The sequence below is a fragment of the Camelina sativa genome, chromosome 3, assembly GCF_000633955.1.
Source record: "Camelina sativa cultivar DH55 chromosome 3, Cs, whole genome shotgun sequence".
In the NCBI taxonomy this organism is placed as follows: Eukaryota; Viridiplantae; Streptophyta; class Magnoliopsida; order Brassicales; family Brassicaceae; genus Camelina; species Camelina sativa.
In genome coordinates, this window is record NC_025687.1 from 10,522,016 (window position 1) to 10,546,267 (window position 24,252).

The 24,252-nt window shown below is 37.7% G+C and overlaps 7 protein-coding genes and 1 pseudogene across 13 annotated transcripts in view; 6 read left to right on the top strand and 2 right to left on the bottom strand.

The window, feature by feature from the left end:
- The window catches only part of LOC104776408 (SCY1-like protein 2), a 6,857-nt gene extending 5,119 nt beyond the window's left edge, over window positions 1-1,738 (top strand). For both annotated transcript variants that reach the window (XM_010500471.2, XM_019243603.1), the window contains 2 exons: window positions 322-440; window positions 554-1,738. In XM_010500471.2, coding sequence (XP_010498773.1) covers window positions 322-440; window positions 554-1,457 — 1,023 coding nt within the window. In that variant the 3' untranslated portion in view covers window positions 1,458-1,738. The remainder of the gene's footprint in view (window positions 1-321; window positions 441-553) is intronic.
- On the top strand, window positions 3,297-4,421 carry LOC109132246 (endoglucanase 3-like). The gene has a single exon (XM_019243606.1). It carries the CDS (start codon window positions 3,879-3,881, stop codon window positions 4,353-4,355), a length of 477 nt encoding a protein of 158 aa, XP_019099151.1. The 5' UTR covers window positions 3,297-3,878; the 3' UTR covers window positions 4,356-4,421.
- Window positions 4,403-5,506, top strand: LOC104776410 (endoglucanase 3-like). Of its 2 annotated transcripts, XM_019243605.1 has the most exons (3): window positions 4,403-4,562; window positions 4,656-4,767; window positions 4,847-5,506. In XM_019243605.1, exons 1-3 carry the CDS (start codon window positions 4,422-4,424, stop codon window positions 5,338-5,340), a joined length of 747 nt encoding a protein of 248 aa, XP_019099150.1. In that variant the 5' UTR covers window positions 4,403-4,421; the 3' UTR covers window positions 5,341-5,506. The 2 variants fall into 2 exon arrangements, with proteins under 2 accessions (XP_019099150.1, XP_019099149.1); XM_019243604.1 differs by having other exon boundaries at window positions 4,403-4,767.
- On the top strand, window positions 6,883-9,658 carry LOC104776411 (uncharacterized protein slp1-like). Of its 3 annotated transcripts, none has more exons than XM_010500475.2 (3): window positions 6,883-7,302; window positions 7,398-7,557; window positions 7,679-9,658. In XM_010500475.2, the coding sequence occupies exons 2-3, from the start codon at window positions 7,419-7,421 to the stop codon at window positions 9,514-9,516; spliced, it is 1,977 nt and encodes a 658-aa protein (XP_010498777.1). In that variant the 5' UTR covers window positions 6,883-7,302; window positions 7,398-7,418; the 3' UTR covers window positions 9,517-9,658. The 3 variants fall into 3 exon arrangements, with proteins under 3 accessions (XP_010498777.1, XP_010498778.1, XP_019099153.1); XM_010500476.2 differs by having other exon boundaries at window positions 7,410-7,557; XM_019243608.1 differs by lacking the exon at window positions 6,883-7,302 and having other exon boundaries at window positions 7,309-7,557.
- On the top strand, window positions 9,846-11,618 carry LOC109132247. Of its 2 annotated transcripts, XM_019243609.1 has the most exons (3): window positions 9,846-10,000; window positions 10,372-11,235; window positions 11,321-11,618. In XM_019243609.1, exons 2-3 carry the CDS (start codon window positions 11,130-11,132, stop codon window positions 11,428-11,430), a joined length of 216 nt encoding a protein of 71 aa, XP_019099154.1. In that variant the 5' UTR covers window positions 9,846-10,000; window positions 10,372-11,129; the 3' UTR covers window positions 11,431-11,618. The 2 variants fall into 2 exon arrangements, with proteins under 2 accessions (XP_019099154.1, XP_019099155.1); XM_019243610.1 differs by lacking the exon at window positions 9,846-10,000 and having other exon boundaries at window positions 10,007-11,235.
- LOC104778828 lies at window positions 11,875-12,436 on the bottom strand (annotated as a pseudogene).
- Window positions 13,460-16,554, top strand: LOC104776413 (RNA-binding protein 38). Of its 2 annotated transcripts, none has more exons than XM_010500479.2 (6): window positions 13,460-14,001; window positions 14,127-14,259; window positions 14,519-14,639; window positions 15,119-15,158; window positions 15,325-15,550; window positions 15,623-16,554. In XM_010500479.2, the coding sequence occupies exons 1-6, from the start codon at window positions 13,828-13,830 to the stop codon at window positions 15,646-15,648; spliced, it is 720 nt and encodes a 239-aa protein (XP_010498781.1). In that variant the 5' UTR covers window positions 13,460-13,827; the 3' UTR covers window positions 15,649-16,554. The 2 variants fall into 2 exon arrangements, with proteins under 2 accessions (XP_010498781.1, XP_010498780.1); XM_010500478.2 differs by having other exon boundaries at window positions 13,490-14,001; window positions 15,643-16,200.
- Window positions 18,220-20,629, bottom strand: LOC104776414 (COP9 signalosome complex subunit 5b-like). Its single transcript, XM_010500480.2, has 6 exons — window positions 20,175-20,629; window positions 19,678-19,959; window positions 19,433-19,580; window positions 19,244-19,332; window positions 18,594-18,671; window positions 18,220-18,495 (listed from the first exon to the last, which is right to left on the bottom strand). Exons 1-6 carry the CDS (start codon window positions 20,568-20,570, stop codon window positions 18,406-18,408), a joined length of 1,083 nt encoding a protein of 360 aa, XP_010498782.1. The 5' UTR covers window positions 20,571-20,629; the 3' UTR covers window positions 18,220-18,405.

Genomic DNA, 24,252 nt, shown 5'->3' on the forward strand with positions numbered 1-24,252 from the left:
ATAGAACGTACATGTGGTGCAGGTTAGAGTAAATGCTTTGCTTTGCTTAGCAGAGCTAGTTCAAACGCTTGATAAACTCGCTGTTACTGAAATACTGCAAACGATTCAACGATGCACTGCGGTTGATCGTTCTGCACCTACCCTTATGTGTACTCTTGCAGTTGCAAATGCAATTCTCAAGCAGGTAGGCAGAAAGTACAGCTTCCTTTTCTCAAGATTTTTTGAAGTTTGAACATCTTAACTTTCCCGCTTCTGCACGTAGCTTATAAGTTATAACATAACTACGTCTCTCATAATGCTTTCTCCATCATTTCTCTCTAGTATGGAGTTGAGTTCACCTCAGAACACGTGCTTCCCCTGATTATCCCACTTCTCACTGCCCAACAATTGAATGTCCAACAGTTTGCCAAATATATGCTATTTGTCAAGGATATTCTCAGGTATACCTCTTAGCAATCCTGTCCCTGTTTCCAAGTCCTTATTCCCCTTACAACTGCATACTGTTGTTATTGTTTCTAACATCTAGTCTATCTATCCACTGGTCACGGAACAGGAAAATAGAGGAAAAAAGAGGAGTTACTATAAATGATTCTGGAGTCCCAGAAGTAAAACCAGCCTCTGTTGCGGATGGACTTCAGTTTCAAACACCAACCCAAAAAATTGAGAAGGTTGCTTCTGCAGCAAAGAACAGTCCTGCATGGGATGAAGACTGGGCCCTCCCAACCAAAAGTTCAGCTTCAAGAGATCTTCCTGGACCAGTAAACTCTCAGTTTAACAAATCTACAGTGCAGTCACAGCCATTGAACCAAACCACAGTACCAACAACATGCCCTGCAGTTGACCTAGAGTGGCCTCCAAGACAATCTTCCAATGTCACCTCTCAGCCAGCTAATGATGAGACACGGCTAAATCCACCAGGAACATCATCAACTCCAGGTTTTGATGAACTAGACCCTTTTGCTAACTGGCCACCACGACCCAACGGCGCTTCCATTGTTTCTGGGGGTTTCCACAACAGTACTGTCATTCAACCTCCAGGTAGCAACAGTAATTCTGGTTTGAGTAACAATTCAACAGACAGTAGGCAGTTTCAGACAGCTAACAACGACTTCTGGGCCTTTGGCAATGCCTCACTCTCTTCTATGAAAGCACAGCAAGAAGGTCTGGGTATCAGCGCAAGTAACCCAGATCCTATGAAATCTTTAGGGATTCAGAATCAGAACCAAGGAATGCCGTCTTTTGGAAATAGTTCATACAGTAACCAGAAGCCGCCAGCAGACATCAGTTCCATATTCAATTCAAGCAAAACCGAGCAAGCTGCAATGAAACTCGCACCACCGCCTTCAATAGCTGTGGGAAGAGGAAGGGGAAGGGGCAGAAGTGGGACATCTACCTCAAAGCCAAGTGGTTCGAAACAGCAACAAACCGAGCAGCCATCGCTGTTGGATCTATTGTGATGGAACCTTGGTCGAGACATTAGGTTGGGTAAAAAAAAAAGGTTCCTGAAACCAGCCAGAGGCATGTGCAGAGTGAGCGAGTGGGTGGTGTTTGTGATGCACAGAAAATAAACATTTAACCAGAAGTAGAGATGTTTTGTTGATTCTTGGGATTAAAATTCCACCATATATCATATACACATCACAGCTACAGGTCTCTGTATATCGTTTCATTAGTCACTCTACTATCGTCAGGATTTGATCAAAGAGCCATATTATATGTTTAATCGAGTTTATGTACAGTGCCAATTTAGAATTACTGTATGCAAGTATGTTCCAGGAAAAAAAAAAAAAAAAAGAAGCATATATGTCAAATCGATTTTCATAATAATATCTGTTAATTTGATTTACACTTTTATAACATTATTTGCAAGAGCTTCAAATGAGTGTACTTTTGTCCTGCAAAATACAAAGTCATCTAGGTTGTTGTCCCTAATGATTAAACGATATGTTTTGGCCTTTGATGCAAAAACTAACGTTGTAGTGTATGTGTGTAGGGAAATTAGTTTTAGTTTGATATCAATTATGAACTATATTATGGAAAAGGGTCAACATTTACATATATGGTCTCCTATAAATCTATCCTTGAATTACACGTGCAGAGAGATCAGGCGCGAATCTCCTGTAAATCGAGATTCACTATGGAACGAGAGAAAGGTGTTTCTGTTTGCTTAACTTCAAATCTCAGCTCTCTTTAGGTTTAAAGCCGTCTTTTATGCAAACCCCTTACGAGTTTAGCGTCGGATTTAGAGCTAATTTTCTTCTTTTTTTTTCCTAATGATGATTACGTAGAGCTAATTTCCGCATCATGTCATTGTCATGGGGGTTGTAATTCAATAGCAAGGGTAAGGAAACATTAGTTTGTAGGGTTTTGGAAAATTATAAACAAATGACAAAATGGTGGAGGCAAAAACAATATTTGGATGGGGCATAACTACAAATTCATATACATTCATACCAAAGAAAAAACTATGGCACTTATAGCCGGTTCAACACTAGAGCCACATCCTATACTTCTCTTTAAGGTATGCACTTCAAGCTACAAAGCCTACAATCCACACAAAGTATAGAGAAATAAATAATTGCATGCGTGGAAAACGTCCCTAAATCAACTATTCACCCTGAGAAACTAATTGGAAAAAACCGACCGGAATAGGATAACTCTTCTACGAAATTCAGGAATCGGCAATATGTAGATCTTCTCATCTATTGGTTCACTACTGGAACAAATTCATAGAAAACTCAAAAAAAAATAATGGGTGCACCGTCCCTAGTTGTAATCTGGTTGTTACTTACAAAGAGTTGAAAATTCAAACCACTAAAATAACGAAGAGACGAATATTTTTTTCATCTCATGCAAGTAAACAACCTTTCAAATTAGACACCAATTCAGATCTAAGAGATTAAGGTATCATTACGTGTTAATTACACTTGACTTAAGAAAACCTTTTTAAATTTAAAACCCATTGACCCGGCGCCGTTATCTTGGCGCCATTCACGTTCCTCCCCTTCTCTTTTGTCTCTTTTTCCTAAATCATAATCCCCAATTCACTAACCTACCTAAACTAAGATTTACCTAACGAACCACCCTCTCTGATCAACATTATTTATCTATCTACATCTCTAATCCTCTATATTACGTATTGCAAAATTCTAAGATTCCCATTACAGTTTTACTATGGTAATATATAGGTATCAAGAACATTGAAACTAATATGTGAACTCATATAGACAGGCCTATGTTGTTATATCAGTTATTGAAGAAAAACATATAACTTTAAAATGAAAAGAAGACAGAGATAATCAAGTCATGAGTTATAGAATATTCATATAATCCACTTATCAATTCAATAAAATATTATAAAAATCTTGAAAAAGGGATTCGAATTGAAGCAACTTAAAACCGTTTTTTAACAGTTAAGCTGAATTGCAAAAAAGCCATATTTTTCGCTCTAAATCTCATCAGCCTCGTTTTCATTCTCTCGCTATATATACGCGTGTGTGAACGAGCCGTACCCTCAAGCGAACACGATTACAAGAATGGCTTCTCCTTTCTACTTTGTGTTCCTTCTCTCTGTGCTTCTACTCGAACAGACCTATGCGAGTCCCAATTACAGAGAAGCACTCTCAAAGTCGTTGCTCTTTTTCCAAGGTCAGCGTTCTGGTCGCCTCCCTGGTGACCAAAAATTCTCATGGAGATTCAGCTCTGGCCTCTCTGATGGCTCTTCGGCTCATGTAAGACCCTACCTAAACTGTAAACCCATTGTCACTACTAGCCGGTAAAAGTTTAAAGCATCCATTTGAATAACATGGTATGAGTTGCAGGTGGACTTGACTGGAGGCTACTATGATGCTGGAGACAATGTGAAGTTCAATTTCCCTATGGCGTTCACCACCACGATGCTCTCCTGGAGCTCTTTGGAGTACGGTAAGAAGATGGGATCTGAACTTCAGAACTCTCGTGTGGCCATCCGTTGGGCCACTGATTATCTACTGAAATGCGCCAGGGCCACTCCCGGGAAGCTTTACGTTGGAGTAGGAGACCCTAATGGTGATCACAAGTGCTGGGAACGCCCAGAAGATATGGACACACCTCGCACAGTCTACTCTGTATCCCCATCAAAACCTGGCTCTGATGTAGCCGCAGAAACTGCTGCTGCTCTAGCTGCAAGCTCCATGGTTTTCAGGAAAGTTGATCCCAAGTACGCTCGCTTACTCCTGGCGACAGCGAAGAAGGTCATGCTGTTTGCCATTCAATACCGAGGCGCTTACAGTGACTCCCTTTCGTCTTCCGTCTGCCCTTTCTACTGCTCCTACTCTGGCTACAAGGTAGGCTTTCATATGTCTACCTTCATCTGAATCTGAGAGAGACCTATCAATTGAATCATTGTAACTAAACTACTCTTCTGATTACAGGACGAGCTGATGTGGGGAGCGGCATGGCTGCATAGAGCAACCAACGACCCGTACTACACAAACTTCATAAAATCCTTAGGAGGTGGAGATCAGACAGACATCTTCAGTTGGGACAATAAGTACGCCGGTGCATATGTTCTTCTTTCACGAGTATGTCAATCTCAACCCTTAAAAATTCATAGACACAACTTACCATTTCTTAACTGGTTCAAAGATTCACAAATACATATACATCTTTTGCAGCGAGCAGTACTAAACAAAGACAACAACTTTGAGCCCTACAAGCAAGCAGCTGAGAATTTCATATGCAAGATCCTTCCTAATTCTCCCTCCTCGTCCACAAAATACACTCCAGGTAACTTCATAGGATCATTTCAACACTAGTAACGTCGATGATTACTAAAACACTTCTCTCCAAAACCAAAACTTTTCAGGTGGATTGATGTACAAATTACCTCAGAGCAATCTACAATACGTGACATCGATAACATTCTTGCTCACGACCTATGCCAAATACATGAAATCAGCGAAACAAACCTTCAACTGCGGGAACTCAGTCATCGTCCCCAACGCACTGATAAATCTATCGAGGCGACAAGTCGATTACATCCTCGGTGTGAATCCAATGAAGATGTCGTACATGGTTGGGTACGGATCCAATTTCCCTAAAAGAATCCACCACAGAGGCTCCTCTCTCCCGAGCCGAGCCGTCCGTTCAAACTCTCTGGGATGCAACGGCGGGTTCCAATCTTTCCGAACGCAAAACCCTAACCCTAACATACTAACGGGAGCGATCGTCGGAGGACCGAATCAAAAGGACGAGTACACAGACCAGAGAGACGATTACGCTCGATCAGAGCCAGCTACTTACATCAACGCCGCATTCGTCGGACCATTGGCGTATTTCGCCGGCGGTCGATCGCCGTGAAACCGCCGCCGCCTCTTCTCACTTTTTTCAAATTATATCGTTTGGTCTAAGTTCGTTAGATAAACCCGGTTTGGTCTAAACCCTTACTTACCGTGTAAATGGGTAAGGCTATTTCAGATGTAAAATCTAATGGGCCTTAAGGTCCATAATTAATGGACTAAATTATTAGAAACCAAATATTCGACATTAGTTATCTTTTTATTGTTTTTGCTTTATGGTAATCCACTAATCCCTGGTGGCATGGAACTAGTGCAAACGCATTTTACAAATTACGCACCAGACCAAACTAGTTAATGCCATGTTTGAAGCCAGACAGACTTATGGGAAATGTTGTCGATACCAACTTTTCATTTTGGTCCATTGTCATGATATCAAAAGATGGACAGGTTCTTATATCTAAACAAAGGGTTAAATCGAGCACAGGATTGCACCAACAAATAATCATATAGAGAATATGATATTGTGTTAGATTATGGAAGTAAGTGTAACGTATGAAATAAGGAGGGAATGAAAGAGAGAGACAGGCTGTGAGAGGTAAGAGAAGAGGGGAACAAACAAGAAATGAAATGAAAGCTGGCTTCCACGTTAACGTGCCGCACAATCACAGCTCATCTCTTTGCCTTCTTTCTCTCTACTTTTTTTTTGTCATTTTCCCTATTTTCCAAATCAGTCGATCCAATACTTTTATGAATTAAATTATTATTTATTTTGATATCTCGAGGCATTCCCAGTCAATCAGTAGTTCACATAGGAGTATTTTTTCTGTTACAAATAAAGTTGACATTTATTTGTTTTTGTTATAAATATAGACTTTTTTTAATTGGGTCAAATATATGTGGAAGACCTTGAGGCTTCAAAACTTGTTTCAACGTTTATTATAACTACACAAAATATGAAAATACACATTATATTACTCCTTCTGATTCTTTTTAATTATCGTTTAAGATTTTTGCACAGAAATTAAGAAAAGTATTAAATTTTCTTTTTTGCACTTTATTAATATATTTCATAATTTTTTGATTGGTTAAAACTTTAAAACAACAGAAATATTTATCAAATATCTACCTTGAAAATCTAAAACGACAATTATTATGAAACAAAAAATTAAATTCTAATATGACAATTAAATTTAAATAGAGGGAGTATTAGATAAATTAACTAAATTTTTCTAATATAAAAAGTCTTATTTTTTCAGTTTCGAGATATGAATCAATAAATTGATATTTCTTTTATGCTAAATATTCACGTAACCTTGGTGGTCCTTGAAGTTCGATTTTCACCCAAAAAAAAAATAGAAATCTTTATGAAATGATTAAGATAATAAAATGTAATAAATAGAATAATAATTTCTCTTAGTTTCCGAATTTTTAAAGAATATACGAATCCCTACAAAATATGGAAAACAAACAAAATGAACACAAAGCACAAAATTTCGGAAATGTAAATAAAAATATTATACTTTGGAAATAAAATATATTAAAAAAAAATATAACCTCTCTCTCTCTCTCGGCTCTCTGTCTCAAATAAATTGCAAAAGTTTTGTAAATTACATAAGGCCAAATTCATCATCATCTTCCTTCATCCCTTTCTCAAAACAAAACTTTCTTTTTGTCAATTTGAAGTCTCTCCTTTGACTCTTCACCTTTTTACAGCCGCAACCGTTAAAAAAAAAACACTCGTTGTGTGATTGCTTCCTTCTTCATATAATAGATTCCCAGAAAAATACAGAGAAACAGAGAGATTGGTGAAACCTCTGGTGTGTACGCTTTTCTTCCTCAGTGATGTGGAGACGAAAGATACATCATTCCCCTCTCTTGATTCGATTAGAGACTCATCGGCGACGAAGACGTTAGCCCACCAAATCCTCTTCTTCTTCTTCTTCTTCTTCTTCCCTTGGGGGTTTCTTTTTACTGTTTATACAAATCTCCTTTCTTTGATTCTCTCTCTCTCTCTCTCTCTCAGGTGGGTTATTTTCTTTACTCCGATCTTGCGATTTTGATTTCCTTATATCATTAAAAGTTTTTGTCTTTCACATTTCTAATCATGTATTTTGCTAGTCAACAACACAGGGGCGTGCAATGCAAAGGTTGTGTAGAACTAGAACTAGAACAAGAGTTTCTGATAATGGAAGAAGCAACAACAGCTTTTACAAAGTCTCTCTGTCTCTTGTGTTTCTCCTTTGGCTTTTTTCTTTCTTATCCACCTTGTATGCCAAAGGTAAACCCTTTTCAACTTCCTTTTCTGTTTCTTTTGATCATTGTGATAGCATTCTAGTCATAGATAGAAGCAATGGTACACTTGACATATTAAGAACCAAATCACTCTTGTGTATTTGCAGATGCGCCTTTGACTGACTCTGTAGGACTAGTTGATCTTGATGATGGTCAGTCAGATGAGAAAGCTGTGACCTTTGATGCTTCATCGTTACTAAAGCCTGCGTCCGTTCATGATATATCTGATTTGAGTCGGAGTGATGATACAAACCCGTTTAAAGAAAGTGAAGAGAAAGAAAAATCTGTGAAGGACGCAGAGGTCAAAAGAATAGTTTCAGGGAGTGGTATAGAAAGCAAGGATAGTTTCATTTCGAAGCAAAGTGAGATAAACAAGACGGATACAATAGGGAATGATGCAGAAGGCAAAAAGACTGACTTTACGAAGCAAAGTGAGATGAAAAATACAGGTTCGTGGAATGATACACAAGGCAAAGACGATATCTTGTTGAAGCAAATTCAGATGAACAAGACAGACACAAGAAATGGTACAGAGAGCAAAGACAATGATTTTTTGAAGCAAAATCAGATGAACAAAACAGATTCAGGGAATGCTACCGAGATCAACGCTTTAAAGGTTGATCAACCATCTCGTGCTGTTCCGCTTGGTCTTGATGAGTTCAAGAGCAGAACGTCTAATTCCAGGAACAAATCATTATCAGATCAGGTCAGTGGTGTGATTCACAGGATGGAGCCTGGAGGGAAAGAGTACAATTATGCATCTGCTTCAAAAGGTGCTAAGGTCCTGTCTTCCAACAAGGAAGCAAAAGGGGCTGCAAGCATCCTAAGCAGGGACAGTGACAAGTACCTCAGAAATCCATGTTCTACTGAAGGTAAATTTGTTGTCGTGGAACTTTCAGAAGAGACATTGGTAAATACCATCAAACTCGCTAACTTCGAGCATTACTCTTCCAATCTGAAAGAGTTTGAGCTTCAAGGCACCCTGGTTTATCCCACTGATGCATGGGTTCATATGGGAAACTTCACGGCTTCAAACGTGAAGCATGAGCAGAACTTTACACTTCTTGATCCAAAGTGGGTGAGATACTTAAAGCTAAAGTTTCTAAGTCATTATGGTTCAGAATTCTACTGCACCTTGAGTCTAATGGAAGTCTACGGAGTGGATGCCGTAGAACGAATGCTGGAGGATCTGATATCTGTCCAAGACAACAAAAACACATTCAAAACCCGAGAGGGAGATTCTGAGCAGAAGGAGAAGCCAGTGCAGCAAGCAGAGTCCTGTGAAGGCGATGCTTGTGATGAGAGGAGCATGAAGAAAGAGAACGAGCGGGACGCCCCACCAGAGAAAATGTTAGCGAAGTCTGAAGCATCAATGGCGAAGAGTAGTAATAAGCTGGCAGAGCCCGTGGAAGAGATGAGGCATCATCAGCCAGGAAGCAGAATGCCAGGGGACACAGTGCTGAAGATACTGATGCAGAAGTTAAGGTCATTGGACTTGAACCTATCGGTACTAGAGAGATACTTAGAGGAACTGAACACAAGATACGGGAACATATTCAAGGAGATGGACCGTGAAGCCGATGTGAGAGAACATGCAATTGTGACTTTGAGACTTGACTTGGAAGGTATGAAGGAGAGGCAAGAGAGGATGGTGAGTGAAGCAGAGGAGATGAAAGAGTGGCGAAAGAGAATGGAAGCTGAGATGGAGAGAGCTGAGAAAGAGAAGGAGGACGTGAGAGAAAGGCTCGAACAAGTTTGGCAAAGACTTGAGTGGATGGAGAAGAAAGGGTTGATGGTGTTCACCGTGTGTCTTAGTTTTGGGACTATCGCGGCTATTGCAGTTGTAGTCGGTATGGGAACAGGTCGAGCAGAGAAGACTGTTGGTGGTGCTTGGATCTTGTTATTGATTAGCTCAACATTCATTATGTTCGTTTTATCTCTTTGATGAGAGTTTTGGTCTTCTATTTTTTTTGTTTTTACACTGTAGAGTCATATGTTACTGATTGAGGTGATCTGAATAGATACTGTTGCAACTCATTCTTGAACCGGTATATGGAATTGAACCAGGAAACTGGAAACATACCTAACTCAAATGCCTCTCGGCTTTGTTGCAATAACCCAATAACTTAGCCAAATTAAGTCTAATTTTGCGGATGTACGTAAAAAGTGAAAGTAAGTGGGGGTTGAGTGGAAATGTAGTAGGTGAGTGTACAAGGGGACCCGTGAGTGAGTACCACCACAATTTCAACGACGATTCATTATATTTTCTCAATAAATAGAGCTGCTCTCTTGTGGTAGAGTTGACCACTTAAGTCTTGAACTAATGGCTACAAAAATATCGGAAATAGTTGTTTTTCTTCTCTCATTGCTTCTTCTGCTCTCATTCATCTTTTTTCAGGTTGGAGTCGCCGACTCCAAACGCAACCAACGTTAGTATATTATTCAGTCTCTTGCTTTGCTATATCTTTGTGTTTTTTTCTTCTTTAATTTTTTCTGAAACAAGAATTCTACATTTATAATATAAACTCCCAATAACTTAGTACTTACTATGATTGATTGAGGTTTTTTTCCTTTCTTTGGATTACAGTTTATATCTTCATTAATCTTCTTAATCTTTCAATTGTGAATGATGATGATTAATTCGTGTTTTCCTCGTGAAAAACTTTTGTCGGTTATTTTTAGTTCATCATGGTCATTTCATGTTAAAGAAAAGTCGAAATTTGTTTTTTGATGAGTAAAGAAGAAAGCATAAGTAGATGATGAAAAGCTTATGGTGAAAATGTAAAATGTTAATAAGCAGGTCAAGAACAGCTTGTAGATTATCGTCGCCCTCCCACCGCACCTATATATCTGCCGCCCTCTAAATCACGCAAAGGAAAAGGTCCATGAAGAAACTATACTGGTCAAGACTCAAGAGTCTACAATAATGTTGCTATGATCTCTTATTAGTTTTAAATTTTTGGGAAGATCATGTCACGTTTTTAGATCACATAGTAGTGTTTTGTTATAAATAGGTTGTCGGTTGTAATGGTTCACTGGTTTGGCCATATCTATGTTGTAGGGAAACTAATCAATGGCTAAATCATCATTAATTAATTGCAGTTGAGACTTGAGAGGTTAAATCTGTGGCCAATTAACCAAAAAACAAACATTATTGTGGCCATTTGTGAATTGTGACCAATTTGTTTTTTTTTAACACGAAATAAATTATGTGGCTATATGACAAACTTTTCCTTGTTTTTATGGTATTTCAACACATAGAAGAGGCTATACATCATATATATATATATACACTTTGTCACAAATTCAACCTTAGTAGGTAAAAGACATCAATTTAAACAGAACAGGACGTGAGCCAAGAGACTTTCTCGTATGTAAACTTAAAAACGCGTTGAATAGAAGAAATGTAGTTGGCGGCTACTTGTACATTTAAACGATGCTTATCTTCTTACATCTGAAGGATGTTTTTCTATTATTATTTTGCTGAAAATATATAAGTCATGAGCTGGTTTTGTTATGTAGTTGTGACTTGTGAGAGAGTTGGAAACACTTAACAAAATGGCTGCCAAAACATCAAATTCAGTTGCTCTTCTTCTCTCCTTGTTTCTTCTACTTTTATTTGTTTCCTCACAAGTTGTAGTAGCCGAAGCCAACCGCCACCTACGTTAGTATATATACCCGCATTTTCTTTGTTATTTACATAAATTAATTAGATTTTTCTTTGTTTGATCATATACAATCTGGTGTAGGTAACAATTTGCGTTTGGATTGCGATTACAATATTTCTCCTCCTCCTCCTAACATGGCACCTCCAATATTTGTACCACCTTCTAGATCATCCAAAGGAAGAGGCCTATAAACAATCTTCGTTTTGCTCAAGTACCCGAGAAGGAGTGTGATCAAGATTACATACACACTGTGAAAGAAGAACGGTCAACATTATGTTAAAAGAACCAAACGAAGAAAAGAAAAACAATACCAATGAAAAGTGAAGATTAATATGTTTCATACAAGTTTGAACGACCTTTTCATATCATGTTGGACTATATAAATCATATTGTATATATATGATTATGTTTGTATGCTATATGATAAAGTATGTTTAGATAAAATTAGATAATTTTGCCTTTTTTTTTTGGTAAACCATATGTGTCCAAAGTCTAAACCAAAAAAATTTCCAGTTATAACAGTGTTTTACTCAAATTACACCTTTATTAATTAAACTTTAAACGGCACACAAACAAATAAAAGAGCAAAACGTGAAACAATTTATTCTCGAATTACATATATACATCCCAAACGACTAATGCCAAATAAATACATTGTACTCGACCACGGCATCTTTATCAACAACCTTATAAGTCTTGGGCAGTGCATAGCCTCTAGCAAACCTGAAAGGCCCCGTACCTCCGATGATCGGCAACTCTCTCTCCTTCAACAGTATAGGATTCCGTCCATACAATCCGACGGTGCTGCCGTTAAACTCTCCTTCCGTGAACGCCAAGTTAAAGACCATTGTGAAGCCAAACGTTTTCATGTCCGTCGATGCGTACATCCACTGAGCTCTCCCTACTTCCTTTGACCTTGGATCGGGACCCTCGGTCAACGGGGCGTCGACGATCAGAACCGCACCAAATGAGCTGACGGAGGAGTTTGTACTCGGGGCTTCAGCGACTCTGATGGTGGTGGGTTTGTCACCGGATATGACGTCGTGGAAGTAGAAGTGGAGGTGTGTGAGCTTGTCCGGCTCATGTCCTTGAAACGGAGTCGTTGTGGAGTACGCTTCGGATTGTGTAACGTTGGCGGTAAGAAAGAAGGGTAGCTGTGAAGATCAAAGGAAGAAGAAGCAGAAACGGTGTAGACATGTTGGTTATTTTTGTAGCTACAAAGTTGAAAATATGTGATTTATTGCACGAAAGCACGAATTTGTTGGTTTACATAACATTTATAAATGTACATATAAAGTTTATAGATTTGTGACAATAACATATCCCGTTGACGAGGAAAACTAGGGAATTAGATTTATAAACAACTAGAGATTCCCACACCCTACGAATATATATATGTAAATGATAAATTATAAGGATACATATAAGATGGTTCGAGTGTTCTCCCATGATCTTCGTTTTGTAAACCATATGAAGGCTTTGGAACCACACCATGCATGTATTCTTTGCAAGGCATTTATATTACGGCTTGGTTGGGTAATAATTGGAAATAGGTACAAGTGATTCTTCCAATGGAGAAGATTATCTTTGCGCAGTAGAGATCTTGTACCAAGTATATCTATTTTACATTTTTTTAAAAACTATATATAGTTTGTGAAAGAGAAAATTAGAAGAATGTCCCCATTGATTACAAGTTGTATTATAAAATACATATGTTCGATAAATAAAAGACCCATGCAAAAACAAAGAACAAAGGAAAACACATATTTGAGTTACAAAGTGATACAACGGATGCCTCACACGTACGTCATCGCCGCAACTGCGTTTTGTTTGGCCCAAATGAAAAAGTACTGTATAATCAAATCCTCCAATTTTCTCAAATAAATTGTATAACAACTACAACTATATCTCAATAATATCACAAAGTACAAATCAAACTACAACCGTTGCTTAAATTTGACCAACTAGCTGTAGGTTGTTAAGAAGAATATAAAAACTATATTAGCTAGAGAAAACATTTTCATAATATAAAATAAAATCATACTTTTTTTTTCCTCCTTTACTCTCTTTAAATAATTGAAACGTACCGGCAGGCAGAAGATAATTCAATAAATAGATAAAACATCCGATGCCTCAATTCTCACGCATATCCCATTCGCGTCACGACCACAGATCCTTTGAGCAAAGAGGCTGCGTGAGAGACACGACCTCAATAAGTGCGTAGATGATGTTGGATAATGGGGGCAATATTGTCTGTTTATATAATCTACGTCCAATAACAACACTTTAATTATTTTATTTCCAGCTTCTTTTTTTTCTTTCTCTTCCCTCTTCTTCTTGTTCTCATTACAATATCAATCAACCCTAAAAAAACTTATCTTATGAATCTACTACTATAAGTAGCTCTCTAATCTCTTTTCTACTATTTATATAGACTAGCCGACTTCTTGCTTATTAACCTTCGTGTCTCTCACAATCCCACAAGTGAAACATAGTTATAGAGAGATATATAGCTAGAGATTAGCTATTTGGTTTTTTCTAACTCCTATACCTAGAGAGAGAGAGTATTGATCGGAGAAAGAAAAAAAATGGCGGGAGGAATAGGGTTGGGAGACACGACGTACACGAAGGTGTTTGTTGGAGGACTAGCTTGGGAGACGCAGAAGGAGACGCTCAAGAAGCACTTTGAGCAGTTTGGGGAGATTTTGGAAGCCGTGGTCATTACCGACAAGGCCTCCGGCAGATCCAAGGGATATGGATTCGTACGTATATACAACTCCTTGTTTCTCCTCCATATATATATATAGAAAGAGAGAGTGATATGTATATATGTATACTTAATTAGAAAGGGGAAATCATAATTAAAGTGGTGATGATCAATGATCAGGTGACGTTTAGGGAGGCCGAGGCGGCGAGGAGAGCTTGTGTGGACGCTACCCCGGTGATCGACGGGAGAAGAGCAAATTGCAATCTTGCCTATATCGGTCTTCAAAGATCCAAGCCCTCCACTCCTAACCATGGTTAATATATATTATCTATCTCTCTCTCTCTCTCTTTAGATGGTGCTATGCAAGTTAGATCAAGAAAACAAAAGGGGGTAATTCTTAGTTAATATATATGGTTAGTGAGTATACAAAGTTGGTTTGATTAAATTAGAAACTTGTGTGACCAAAACTATCGAAATTAATAACCTTAATATATAGTTAGTGATTGATGTTAATGGACCATTTTGTGTACATCATCAAAGAGTGATTGTGATGATGATGTTAAATGTGCTAGGAGGAGGAGGCAGGATTAACAATATGAGAGTGATGATGGGAACAATGCAGACTGGTTTTGGACCACCTCCTCTACCACCAACCTTCCCTCACTATCCCCACCTCCCTCTCAATCTCTTTGGGTATACTCTTCTTTTCTCTCTACTTTGTTTTTACCATGTAAAATGATAATGATGATAGTACATGCATGCATATCATCAACATAACATGATGATACCATTTGAGACCAAAAGAATGCCAACTCATATGTTTCAATGCAATTGCATAACTTAGCTGGCTGTCCTCTAATGTCTCCATTTTGATTGTGGACCGACACTATTATTATTTTTAGTAATATAGATAGATAACTCTTCTTTAATCTGTAGAGTTTAAATGACTGACAAAGTGGTCAACGGACAGCTTGTAAAACTAAAAAATGTACTGATTCCTATTCCATCTTTCACCAATCATTCTACTCTCTCTCCTCACATGCTTCTTTCTATACGTCTTTGTGTCATGACCACGTACCACGTGCATCCATTCATCTCTGTTGTCACTCTTTAAAAGTGTACTCTGTTTTGTTTTGTAATTGAAAAAGACACATTTGATTTGATATTCGCAGGTACTCTCCATACTCGCCAGATTACTCATCATTCCCTACGGTTCGTAACTTTTCTTATCTCTCTGACATAATAGTTTGTATAACGAACTGAAGAATCTTTTTTTTTGTCTAAGCGAATCTAATAGTTAAGCTATACTTTGGTTATTCATGATCATATAAGTTATAACATAACCTTAATCTAATTAATTAACATGATGTGTCTGCAGAGCTTATACGGCGTGTACGGCTGCAATTCAGGGGGACAATATGGAGTATACGGGAACGGCGGAGGCAGTGGACTAACGGCAGCAGCCGCATCCGCTGCTCCTTTTTATCCTTGTGGCAGTGGTGGACATGGTGGAGTTCACTTCTCTCAGCCACAACCATTTTATCATCACTTGTCTTCTTATAACCCTCACCATTACTCTCCTGCGACCATTTCTATGCAACAAGGTTCGTATAAGATATATAAGATAAAAACACCAAAGGCAAAAAAGATACATGCGCTAATAATATTGTTGACAGTGTGTTTTGCTGTGCCACAGGTGTAACCGGCTTTCCGCTTCAGCCACCTCTCATTCCTTACCGTTGAAGAAGCTTAGAGTCTTTGGTAGCTATGAAGCTTCACATCATCTTCTTCTTCTCAAGTCAAGAGAGCCATTCTATGGTTTAATGGATGCTCTCTGGCTAATCTCAACACTTTTTTTCTCTCTCTCTCTGCTCTAAAAGCCACCCCATTTTATGGAATTTGAGGTGGCTTTTAGTTTGCAGACCCCAATGGGATCTCCAATTTTAGATGGTGGTCATGTCGTTTATGTCATCTCTCACCTTCTTACAATTGCATCTTCTCGAGAGAATGGGTTTCTCTTCTAGAGATATTGCTAATGGAGCATCATCATCAATCACTCATGTGCCAAACTCAAGCTGATGCATGTATCAGCTTAATTTGTTATGTTGTTTAGCCTAGGGATGGCTGATCAACAAGACAAAGAAAATGTCTGTTAGGATTAATGTATAAAGAAATCAAGCACTAAAACCATGTGCTTCTTTAAAGTCTGAAAAAATGATATGCATATTTAAGCAAAACAAAAACCCTGCAAGCCTTTTTGTTGCATCAACATTTTAGTTAGTCTTAGTAGCTTAAGGACTTAGGTACACAAGTCTCAGATAATAATACTCAAATAAAATGCATTATTCAATGTCTCTGTTTACTGCTACTACTGGTTAAAAACATTGGGGAGTAACATCCCATAACCCCCCTTACCCCTAGGATACTATGCCACATAAACGAACTTCATGCTTTTCAGATTTTTACTCTAGTATGTTCAGAAGGATACTGGAAATATAAGGCCAACGATGTAATTACAGTATTGGGAATCAGAACAGTACCTGTTAGGGATATATATATATTATAATGAAAGACTGGCGCTTTCTTGTCAGATTTCGAGTTTTCTTCACTTTCTGTTCATGTCTGTCTTTACAACTTCATATTGGTTTGAACCTGTAATCAACAAAAGACTTATACGGCAGAGCAATGAGCCACTGTACTCACATTTCCTCATGTTCTCAAGTATCCCAATACTTCATAGTGTTGTCTGACTCAAGGGCTGAACATCTTGCGAGAAAATGGTATCACATCCACATCACCTCTAAAGTCTATCATTTCAACATCTTGTAAGTAAACACTAGTGGAAAGAAACTTCCCAAAAGAAGAAAGCTAAATTGCAATCTGCTGCTCTCATCAAACCCATTGAAATTGAAGAAGATCGAGTCTAAGACATTACCAGTAGCAACTAAGTAGACAGACACCGTTTCTTCAAATGTATCATTTAAAGAAATAATATTGGATAATATATTTACTGGTCCCAAGCATGAACGATGTGATGGAGCAACAGTAGTGTCAGTACAACCCTGTAGATCTCCCCATACCACACAAACTGAAGGATGTGATTAAATCTTTTTGCATCGACCCAAATGTACCTCTCAGGGTTTGAACTTGAAATCCTCAGCTCCTACAATTTCTTAGACCTCATAAATGGGGAGTGAGAATGCTATATAAGCCAACCTTGCTTGTGTTATGCTTTAGGAAACAAGACTATACAGAACAGTCTAAAATCCAAATGCATTTGGAGGAAATGCTAAAAACTCTTAAAAATCAAATTCATGTATTAAGGTGATTACTGACAACTGCGATCTGCCATTAACTAAATTAAGTCCTAAAAATACCAAAACGTATAAATACACTAAACACTCCCAAATGGGCAAACAAAAGAAGTGAATTCTTATCAATCGCTGAGAGAAACTATAAAACCAAAAAGGTGATTCTTATCAATCGAAGCTTAGCTTCAATTCAAAAAAAAAAAAAAAAAACGAAAATACAAGAGAAGCGTGAGGCGTGAGGCGCGAGCACCCTCGTCAAAAAGCTGAAACCCTCACACTGGTAACAGAGAAACGAAAATGGAAGCAAATGCTTTCGAATATTCGATTGCCCCTATGTTAGGTGTGAGGGTTTCATCTTCTTCACAAGGGGCTCTCGCTTCAATGCTTCGATTAACAAACCGATAAAGCAATGCATCAATTGCAGAACCAAGAAGAAGAAGAAGAAGAAGAAGAAGAAAGTTTTGCTTGGCTTCGAACTCTCTCAGATCTTCTTCTTCTATTCAACTACACTTTCGGCAGATATTGGGCTTTAATATGTCCACTTTAGTTGTAAACGAAGCAGGTCGGGGTAATATTAGTGAAGGCCCAAAAATTGTGATTTACTGGACTTAAGTTGTCTCTCTCGAACAAAAGAGATGTGAACAACAGGAAGGTTCACTGTTCCTGTGACGATAACTGAATTTCAAGTGATGAAGACAACTTGTACTAGTGTTAAGAGATTTGATTTTAGAACATCTTTTCTTTCTGTTCTTAATATCATTGTTGCTTCATTCTTTGGGTAAAGTTTGTATGGGTATATCAAATTTTATAGCACATGGTGGTTGTGTATGAGTCATACATTCTTCGAGTAAACCGCAACTGTTAATTGACTTTCAAATAAAGTCATTAAATGCGTTTGGATTACGGTTTCCACAGGCTTGCTCTTTTGTATATGGAATAATTTACTAATCCTTAAATACCAATTCAAGAAGGCAAAAACATAATGATCGAAGTTGTCATGTTAATGCCATTTAGTAACCCAAAGAGCTTGTCTGAAGCAGATACTACTACACTAGAGAGAGATATAGGAAACAATGTGCATTGCCTCATAAACCAGGTCAAAACCAAAGTCATTTTGCGCAGCAGACAAAACAAAAGAATTACAAACTTCACGATGTGATCATTGGCTCTGGATCAGATGGTTCACTGGGAGGTTTGTTGGACTGACGTGCGGAATTGAACAAGATGTCTTTGATAACCTGCATACCAATGAATGAAAGAGTTGAGTGAATCTTATGGGTCCATGAACCACAAACGATAAAATAGTATCAGCATGTCATCATGTATTTTTACTCACCTGTGACATTAGCCCGTGGACCTGCTCAACCGTTATCTTTGCGCTATCCCGAGTTATCTTAGCAAGCTGAGACTCATCCTGAAAGTGATCCAAAACACACCTGCTTAGAATTTGAAATCTCCTAAAACGAAACAGTCACATAGCCAGAGATAATAATTGGTTATCTCTGGCTATGATCCAGTATATCCTGAAACTGAAAGTGATCCAATACTACTCTAGGAAGCAGACACAAGACTAGTGTAAGTTTAGAATAATTGACACATCAAAGCCTCCCAAGTTTTACTAGTGCAAACTTAAACAACTCTGGACATTTTCTTAACTAAACAAACATTAAAAACTGTGAAATGCCACAACCAGACAGGGTGAACCATAATGTTGTGCAGGTAGAGAGTATCTATGATCAGCTTATATCCAATCAACATACTGCCTGAGAATAAAGATCCTAAATGTAATCAATCAAACTACAAATTACCCATCCAAGTCGCTAGATATTGATAGTAGCACTTAATTCGCCAATTATTAAGTTTCTAGATAGGAAAAAGCTTGAAAAGCGGCATGTATATGAGCTCAAAATCATGATCCAGTATCTCAGACAGTCAATAAAGAATGAGAACATAGCAAATAAATTTGTTAAAGCCACCAAGACAAACCTCTTTCCTCCTTTGGTGACCGGCTGGCGCAATTCCTCCTCCAAACCGGGAGTGAGAGAGCTGACTCTCCGCTTGCTCAAGCTTCTCAGCTTCACCAGTAAAAGATTAAATGGTAAGAGAAGGGAAAATATTAAACTACGACCTGGGTTAAAAGTAAATTAACATGCTCTAGCATATCCAAGAATTTACCCAAGTCTGAAATCTGTCCCGCAACGTAGTCACCATTGCCCAGCAGCGGGGAAGAAGAAAGAGTGTTCACCCAGTACTTGTTCCAAAGGAGATCCAAAAGGTGACTATCAAGAGATGACTTGAAATAAGTGATGTCCAATGAATAGTACTGCCACATACAAAAAAAAAAAATCAATCAATCACAATAGCAAATAATCTAAGCCTCCAAGATTAAAAAAAAATCAATAAATGAGAATGATAAGTACCTGTTTGCAATGCACACCGAAGTCCTCAATCTTGTTAAGAGGGATAGTCTGATACTCAGAAACATGATCATCTGAGATCTTATGTCCCTCAGGATATGTTCTGAAAGCCCCAATCTCAACCTTACCAGCGGAAACAGTCCTTGTTGGATCAATCACAACAGCCAAGAAAGGTTCCTGATACTGTTGGTTAAGCATCTGAGTCGAAACATCAATACCCGAGAGCCAGCATCCATACCCAGGGTGAGAGTGATACCATCCAACAACGTTCTCCAACCTCCCAGCCTATACAGAAATAACCAATCAATCAGCCAAAATTTGCATAAAAGATCAAGAACAAGTACCAACAGATCAAGAGCAAAATAGCTAATTTAAGTTCTGTGGTAGCCATCAAAAGGTAATGAAGCAAGAACCACTACGAGGGAATCTCTAAAACCCCTAAAACACTACAAATCAAGAAGGAACAAAAGAGAGAAACCCTAGCCAATGAAGGAGCTTACCAGCTTGTTGGTCTGAGAGTATTCAACCATGTACTCGTAAGCATCAGCCTGAGCATTAACCCTAGTCTCAGTTCCTTCAACAGGCAAAGCGAAAGCATCCATAACGATGATGGTATCACCATCGGTCTTACCCTGCATAAGACCCATGATTTCGATAGTGCCACCAGAGCGAGCGTGAACCACCATCTTGAGAAGAGCGAGCGCTGAGATTTGGACTCGCTTGAAGTAGTTAGGATCGGAAGCCCAAGGCTTCTCCTGCTGGATTTTGGCTTGCGAAGCGTCGTCGTAGTGGAATATGCCGTCGGAGGCTGAATCTGGTGGTTCGACTGTGAAAATGTTGTTCTCTAGCTCCCATGTCTTCCTCGCGATGGCCGACGATGAACCCTCCATTGACATCGAATTCAAAAGAGTAGAAGAAATCTAGGGCTTTTTTTTGCTAATTTTTGTCGAATCGGTTTTATACTGAAGAAAGCTTTTTGGGTTTTGTGGGTTAAACCCGTTTGCAAGATGCGGCTAGGCATGACCAAAATTAAACCGTAACCGTATTTCGGACCATAACCAGACCATATCCTAACCGTAACCGTGTAAAATAGTTTAAAACCGTAACCGTTAACCGTAAATATATGGTTAAATTATATTAACCATAACCGTTAATTAACCGTAATCTTATCAAAACCGTTGGTTAACCGCATATTTAAACCGTAATTTGTTAACCGTAACCGTTTCAAAAACATAATAAAATATACTAATAATTATTTATTTAATATGAATCATATGATATAAAAAATATGAGTACACTAAAAGAACATATTAATTATAAATAAATAATATCAATTATATCATATTATCAAATAACTGTAACCGTATATAACCGTAATTGCTTCAACCGGAATCGTGTTTAACCGTAACCGTTTATTAAACGGTTATGGTTAAGGTTAAACAAAATTTTTAACCGTAACCGGTAGTTAATTAACCGTTACAGTGATAACCATAGATGCGGCACCTCTTTAATATGTGTATATGGATTTGGAATTGGGGGACTAAAATGCTACCTTAAATCTAAAAATATTTACTATAATAACGTACATTTACACTTATTTAGTTTTTATCTCTTTAATTTTCTAATTCTAATGTAAATTAAATTTCTTAGATATTTTTAGTAAAGTATTTTATGGAAATTGACTTATGAGTCGATCAATTGAAATCTTTTTCCTTGTATTTTCGTAATTTTCTTTTAAGTTTTTTTTTTTTTTTACTTTTAGTTTATAATAACCAAATTTATCAAAACTGGAGTAAATTCTAGTTAGAGTTGCTTCATCTATATGCTTAAATTGGTGAATACTCTTAAGTGGAATATTTACATGGTGGATTATCTTCCATTGGAGATAAAGAAAGTGGTGGTACAAACAAATGAAGACAGAAGAGAGTCAATTTTGAAGTTGAAGTCGAGCAACACAATCTTCTACTTAAGTTTCAAGACTTGTGAAGGTGCCGAGTACAGATCCATAATTAGGCAAATGTTGACATTGACAAGTAGAGAAGCGTTGTAACTTTTAATATATCATGTTTATGTCCTTGGGTTGTATGGAGAGTGTGTTTAGCAATTTGGGGTGCTATGTTTTTTTCTGCTTAATAATATGTCTTTAAGACTTTTAAATGAGTAATACTATTTGTTTTTGTTAAAAAAATAAATTACTGAACTAAGCTATGAAAAGATTACAGCATCTCACCATCCAGCAGATAAAAAGTTTGTGTTGAAACACATATTACATACTTTTCCATGCCTTTCACATTAAGTGTTGATGGGGTGTTTAACCTACACGCTATGTGAAAAATCATGAAAATTATTGACAAGTGAACCATTCATTTGCCTCACAATTTACTAATCTGGTATCAATACTCGATTAAAAGTTCACTAAAACACTCAAATACGCTCAAATACTATCATCATATGTCTCACAATCTGGTAATTCGGTAGCTTTTCATGTTACTCTCCACTCAATCCCATTATGATTTAAGCATCAGAATGTCAGTGTACAAAAAAATTATTTTGTCAAATAAAGCCAATTACTAAGTTTTATTTGCTACAAGTATTGTATTGGGTATAACGTATTCAAAAAAGGCAGATTAGTTTCCTACGGACGTCAGACTGTTGTTTTGTATTGTGGAGTTTGCTCATTTACAAGCAGTCCTCTTTCTCGATGGCTCATGTACCTAAACATGGGTGGACAAAAGATATATATTATCATACTCTTGTCACCACTAAACATTCGAACGAAACTAATTTATTTTCCTTACGATCAAAATATATATTGAGTTAATATTGATATCTCGAGCACATCTCATTCTCATGTGGTTTGTGGGATCGTTATGAGAGATTTAAATATGATATGTTCCCTTAAAGAACGGGTCGGATTAGATATGCCAAACATGGTTACATTTGTGTTCTTCATTCTCCCTTGGTTATACATTTTTCCTTAACCGTTCGTGGGATTGTTTTTTGCACAAGCTTGAACACACTATATGCAGTCGGACGATTGTGTTGTGAAAATCAACTTTTACTTGTGTTGCATATAGTGTGAAGATCGAACAATAACTTTTATTTTTTGCATTTTATTTACTTGTGAAAATCAGTGACTTCAAGTAACTTCTCAAAGGGTTTTAGAGATGGTCTCGTCTATGTAAGACTTTGAACTCTCAAAGTTGTTAAGGATCGGACAACACAGATTTTACTCTGTTTTTTGTCTCTTTCTCTGTTTTTGTTTTACACTCAATGTATTTGTTTACTTGATTCTTGTAAACGAAAACCACACTTTTTTATTAGATATATAAACTGTATTTATAGGTTTACATGACACACTTTGACTAAGGGACACGTCTCTAGAAGACAACCCAATGTGGAGACACACACATACATGTGTAACTGTTTTGCAGTTAACGATTCTATTCGTATCTCTTCGCTGTGTGATATGAATAGTTTATACATAACACAAATCAATTAGTTAACTATATAATATAAAACTCTTCTAAAATAATATAATGAAGACTTGATCACATTCAACACTCCTCCTTGATCATGGCTTCATCGTTACGCCTAGCTCTTTTCGTAGAACCTTGAACCTTGACTTGTTTAAAGGTTTCGTCAATATGTCTGCTATTTGTAACTCTCCTGGACAGTACTCAAGCTTGATCAACCCATTCTGTTCAGCCTCTCGTACAAAATGATATTTGATGTCGATATGTTTGGTCCGACGATGTTGAACAGGATTCTTTCCGATTGCAATCGCTGATTTGTTATCACATAAGATCCTTACACCCTTCTCTGTCTTGAAGCCAATCTCATTCACCAACCTCTGTAACCATATTGCTTGGTTCGTTGCTGAGCAAACAGCATTGTATTCCGCTTCAGCCGTTGATTGAGCCACCGTCTTCTGCTTGCTAGAATTCCAACAAAATGCACCTGATCCGATCGTAAAGACATAGACACTTGTGCTCTTCTTGTCCTCAACTGATCCGCCCCAATCACTATCAGAAAATCCAACCAACTCTGGTTCTTCTACTTGCTTGAATTGAATCCCATATGTCAAAGTACCCTTGACGTATCTAAGGACCCGTTTGTCTTCTTGAAGATGTTGCTTTAATGGAGATGTCATGTAGCGAGACAAATAAGAACTCGCATACATGATGTCTGGTCTAGAAGCACAAAGATACAATATGCCCCCAATCATGATTCTATACTTCGTAACATCTTCAAGCTTTTCATTCAAGACCTCTTCTGTCTTGCCGTGAGGAGCCAATGACGTTGACAAGCTTTTGCAATCTTGCATCCCAAATTTCTTCAAAAGCTTCTTTGCATACTTCTCTTGTGAGAGAAATATACCTTCTTCGTTTTGTATTACTTCCATACCAAGGAAGTAATTTAGTTCGCCTAAGTCCATCATCTCAAACTCACTCTTCATCTCCTCTTTAAATTGTTCAATCTTCTTCATGTTGCTACCCGTGACTATGATGTCATCAACATATAAACTGACCACCAATATATCCTCCAATGTCTTCTTTACATAGAGTGTTGCATCAT

Excerpts from the sequence above, each read along its gene's own strand:
- LOC109132247 (XM_019243609.1), top strand. The coding sequence starts at position 11,130 with ATGGCTGCCAAAACATCAAATTCAGTTGCTCTTCTTCTCTCCTTGTTT. Across the intron at positions 11,236-11,320 it reads CGAAGCCAACCGCCACCTAC|GTAACAATTTGCGTTTGGAT; the intron begins GTTAGTATATAT and ends AATCTGGTGTAG.
- LOC104776414 (XM_010500480.2), bottom strand. The coding sequence starts at position 20,570 with ATGTCAATGGAGGGTTCATCGTCGGCCATCGCGAGGAAGACATGGGAG. Across the intron at positions 18,672-19,243 it reads GTCACCAAAGGAGGAAAGAG|GATGAGTCTCAGCTTGCTAA; the intron begins GTTTGTCTTGGT and ends GATCACTTTCAG. Across the intron at positions 18,496-18,593 it reads TCCACGGGCTAATGTCACAG|GTTATCAAAGACATCTTGTT; the intron begins GTGAGTAAAAAT and ends ATTGGTATGCAG.
- LOC104776410 (XM_019243604.1), top strand. The coding sequence starts at position 4,422 with ATGTGGGGAGCGGCATGGCTGCATAGAGCAACCAACGACCCGTACTAC. Across the intron at positions 4,768-4,846 it reads GTCCACAAAATACACTCCAG|GTGGATTGATGTACAAATTA; the intron begins GTAACTTCATAG and ends AAAACTTTTCAG.
- LOC104776413 (XM_010500478.2), top strand. The coding sequence starts at position 13,828 with ATGGCGGGAGGAATAGGGTTGGGAGACACGACGTACACGAAGGTGTTT. Across the intron at positions 14,640-15,118 it reads CTCCCTCTCAATCTCTTTGG|GTACTCTCCATACTCGCCAG; the intron begins GTATACTCTTCT and ends TGATATTCGCAG. Across the intron at positions 15,159-15,324 it reads ATTACTCATCATTCCCTACG|AGCTTATACGGCGTGTACGG; the intron begins GTTCGTAACTTT and ends ATGTGTCTGCAG.
- LOC109132246 (XM_019243606.1), top strand. The coding sequence starts at position 3,879 with ATGGCGTTCACCACCACGATGCTCTCCTGGAGCTCTTTGGAGTACGGT.
- LOC104776411 (XM_010500475.2), top strand. The coding sequence starts at position 7,419 with ATGCAAAGGTTGTGTAGAACTAGAACTAGAACAAGAGTTTCTGATAAT. Across the intron at positions 7,558-7,678 it reads ATCCACCTTGTATGCCAAAG|ATGCGCCTTTGACTGACTCT; the intron begins GTAAACCCTTTT and ends GTGTATTTGCAG.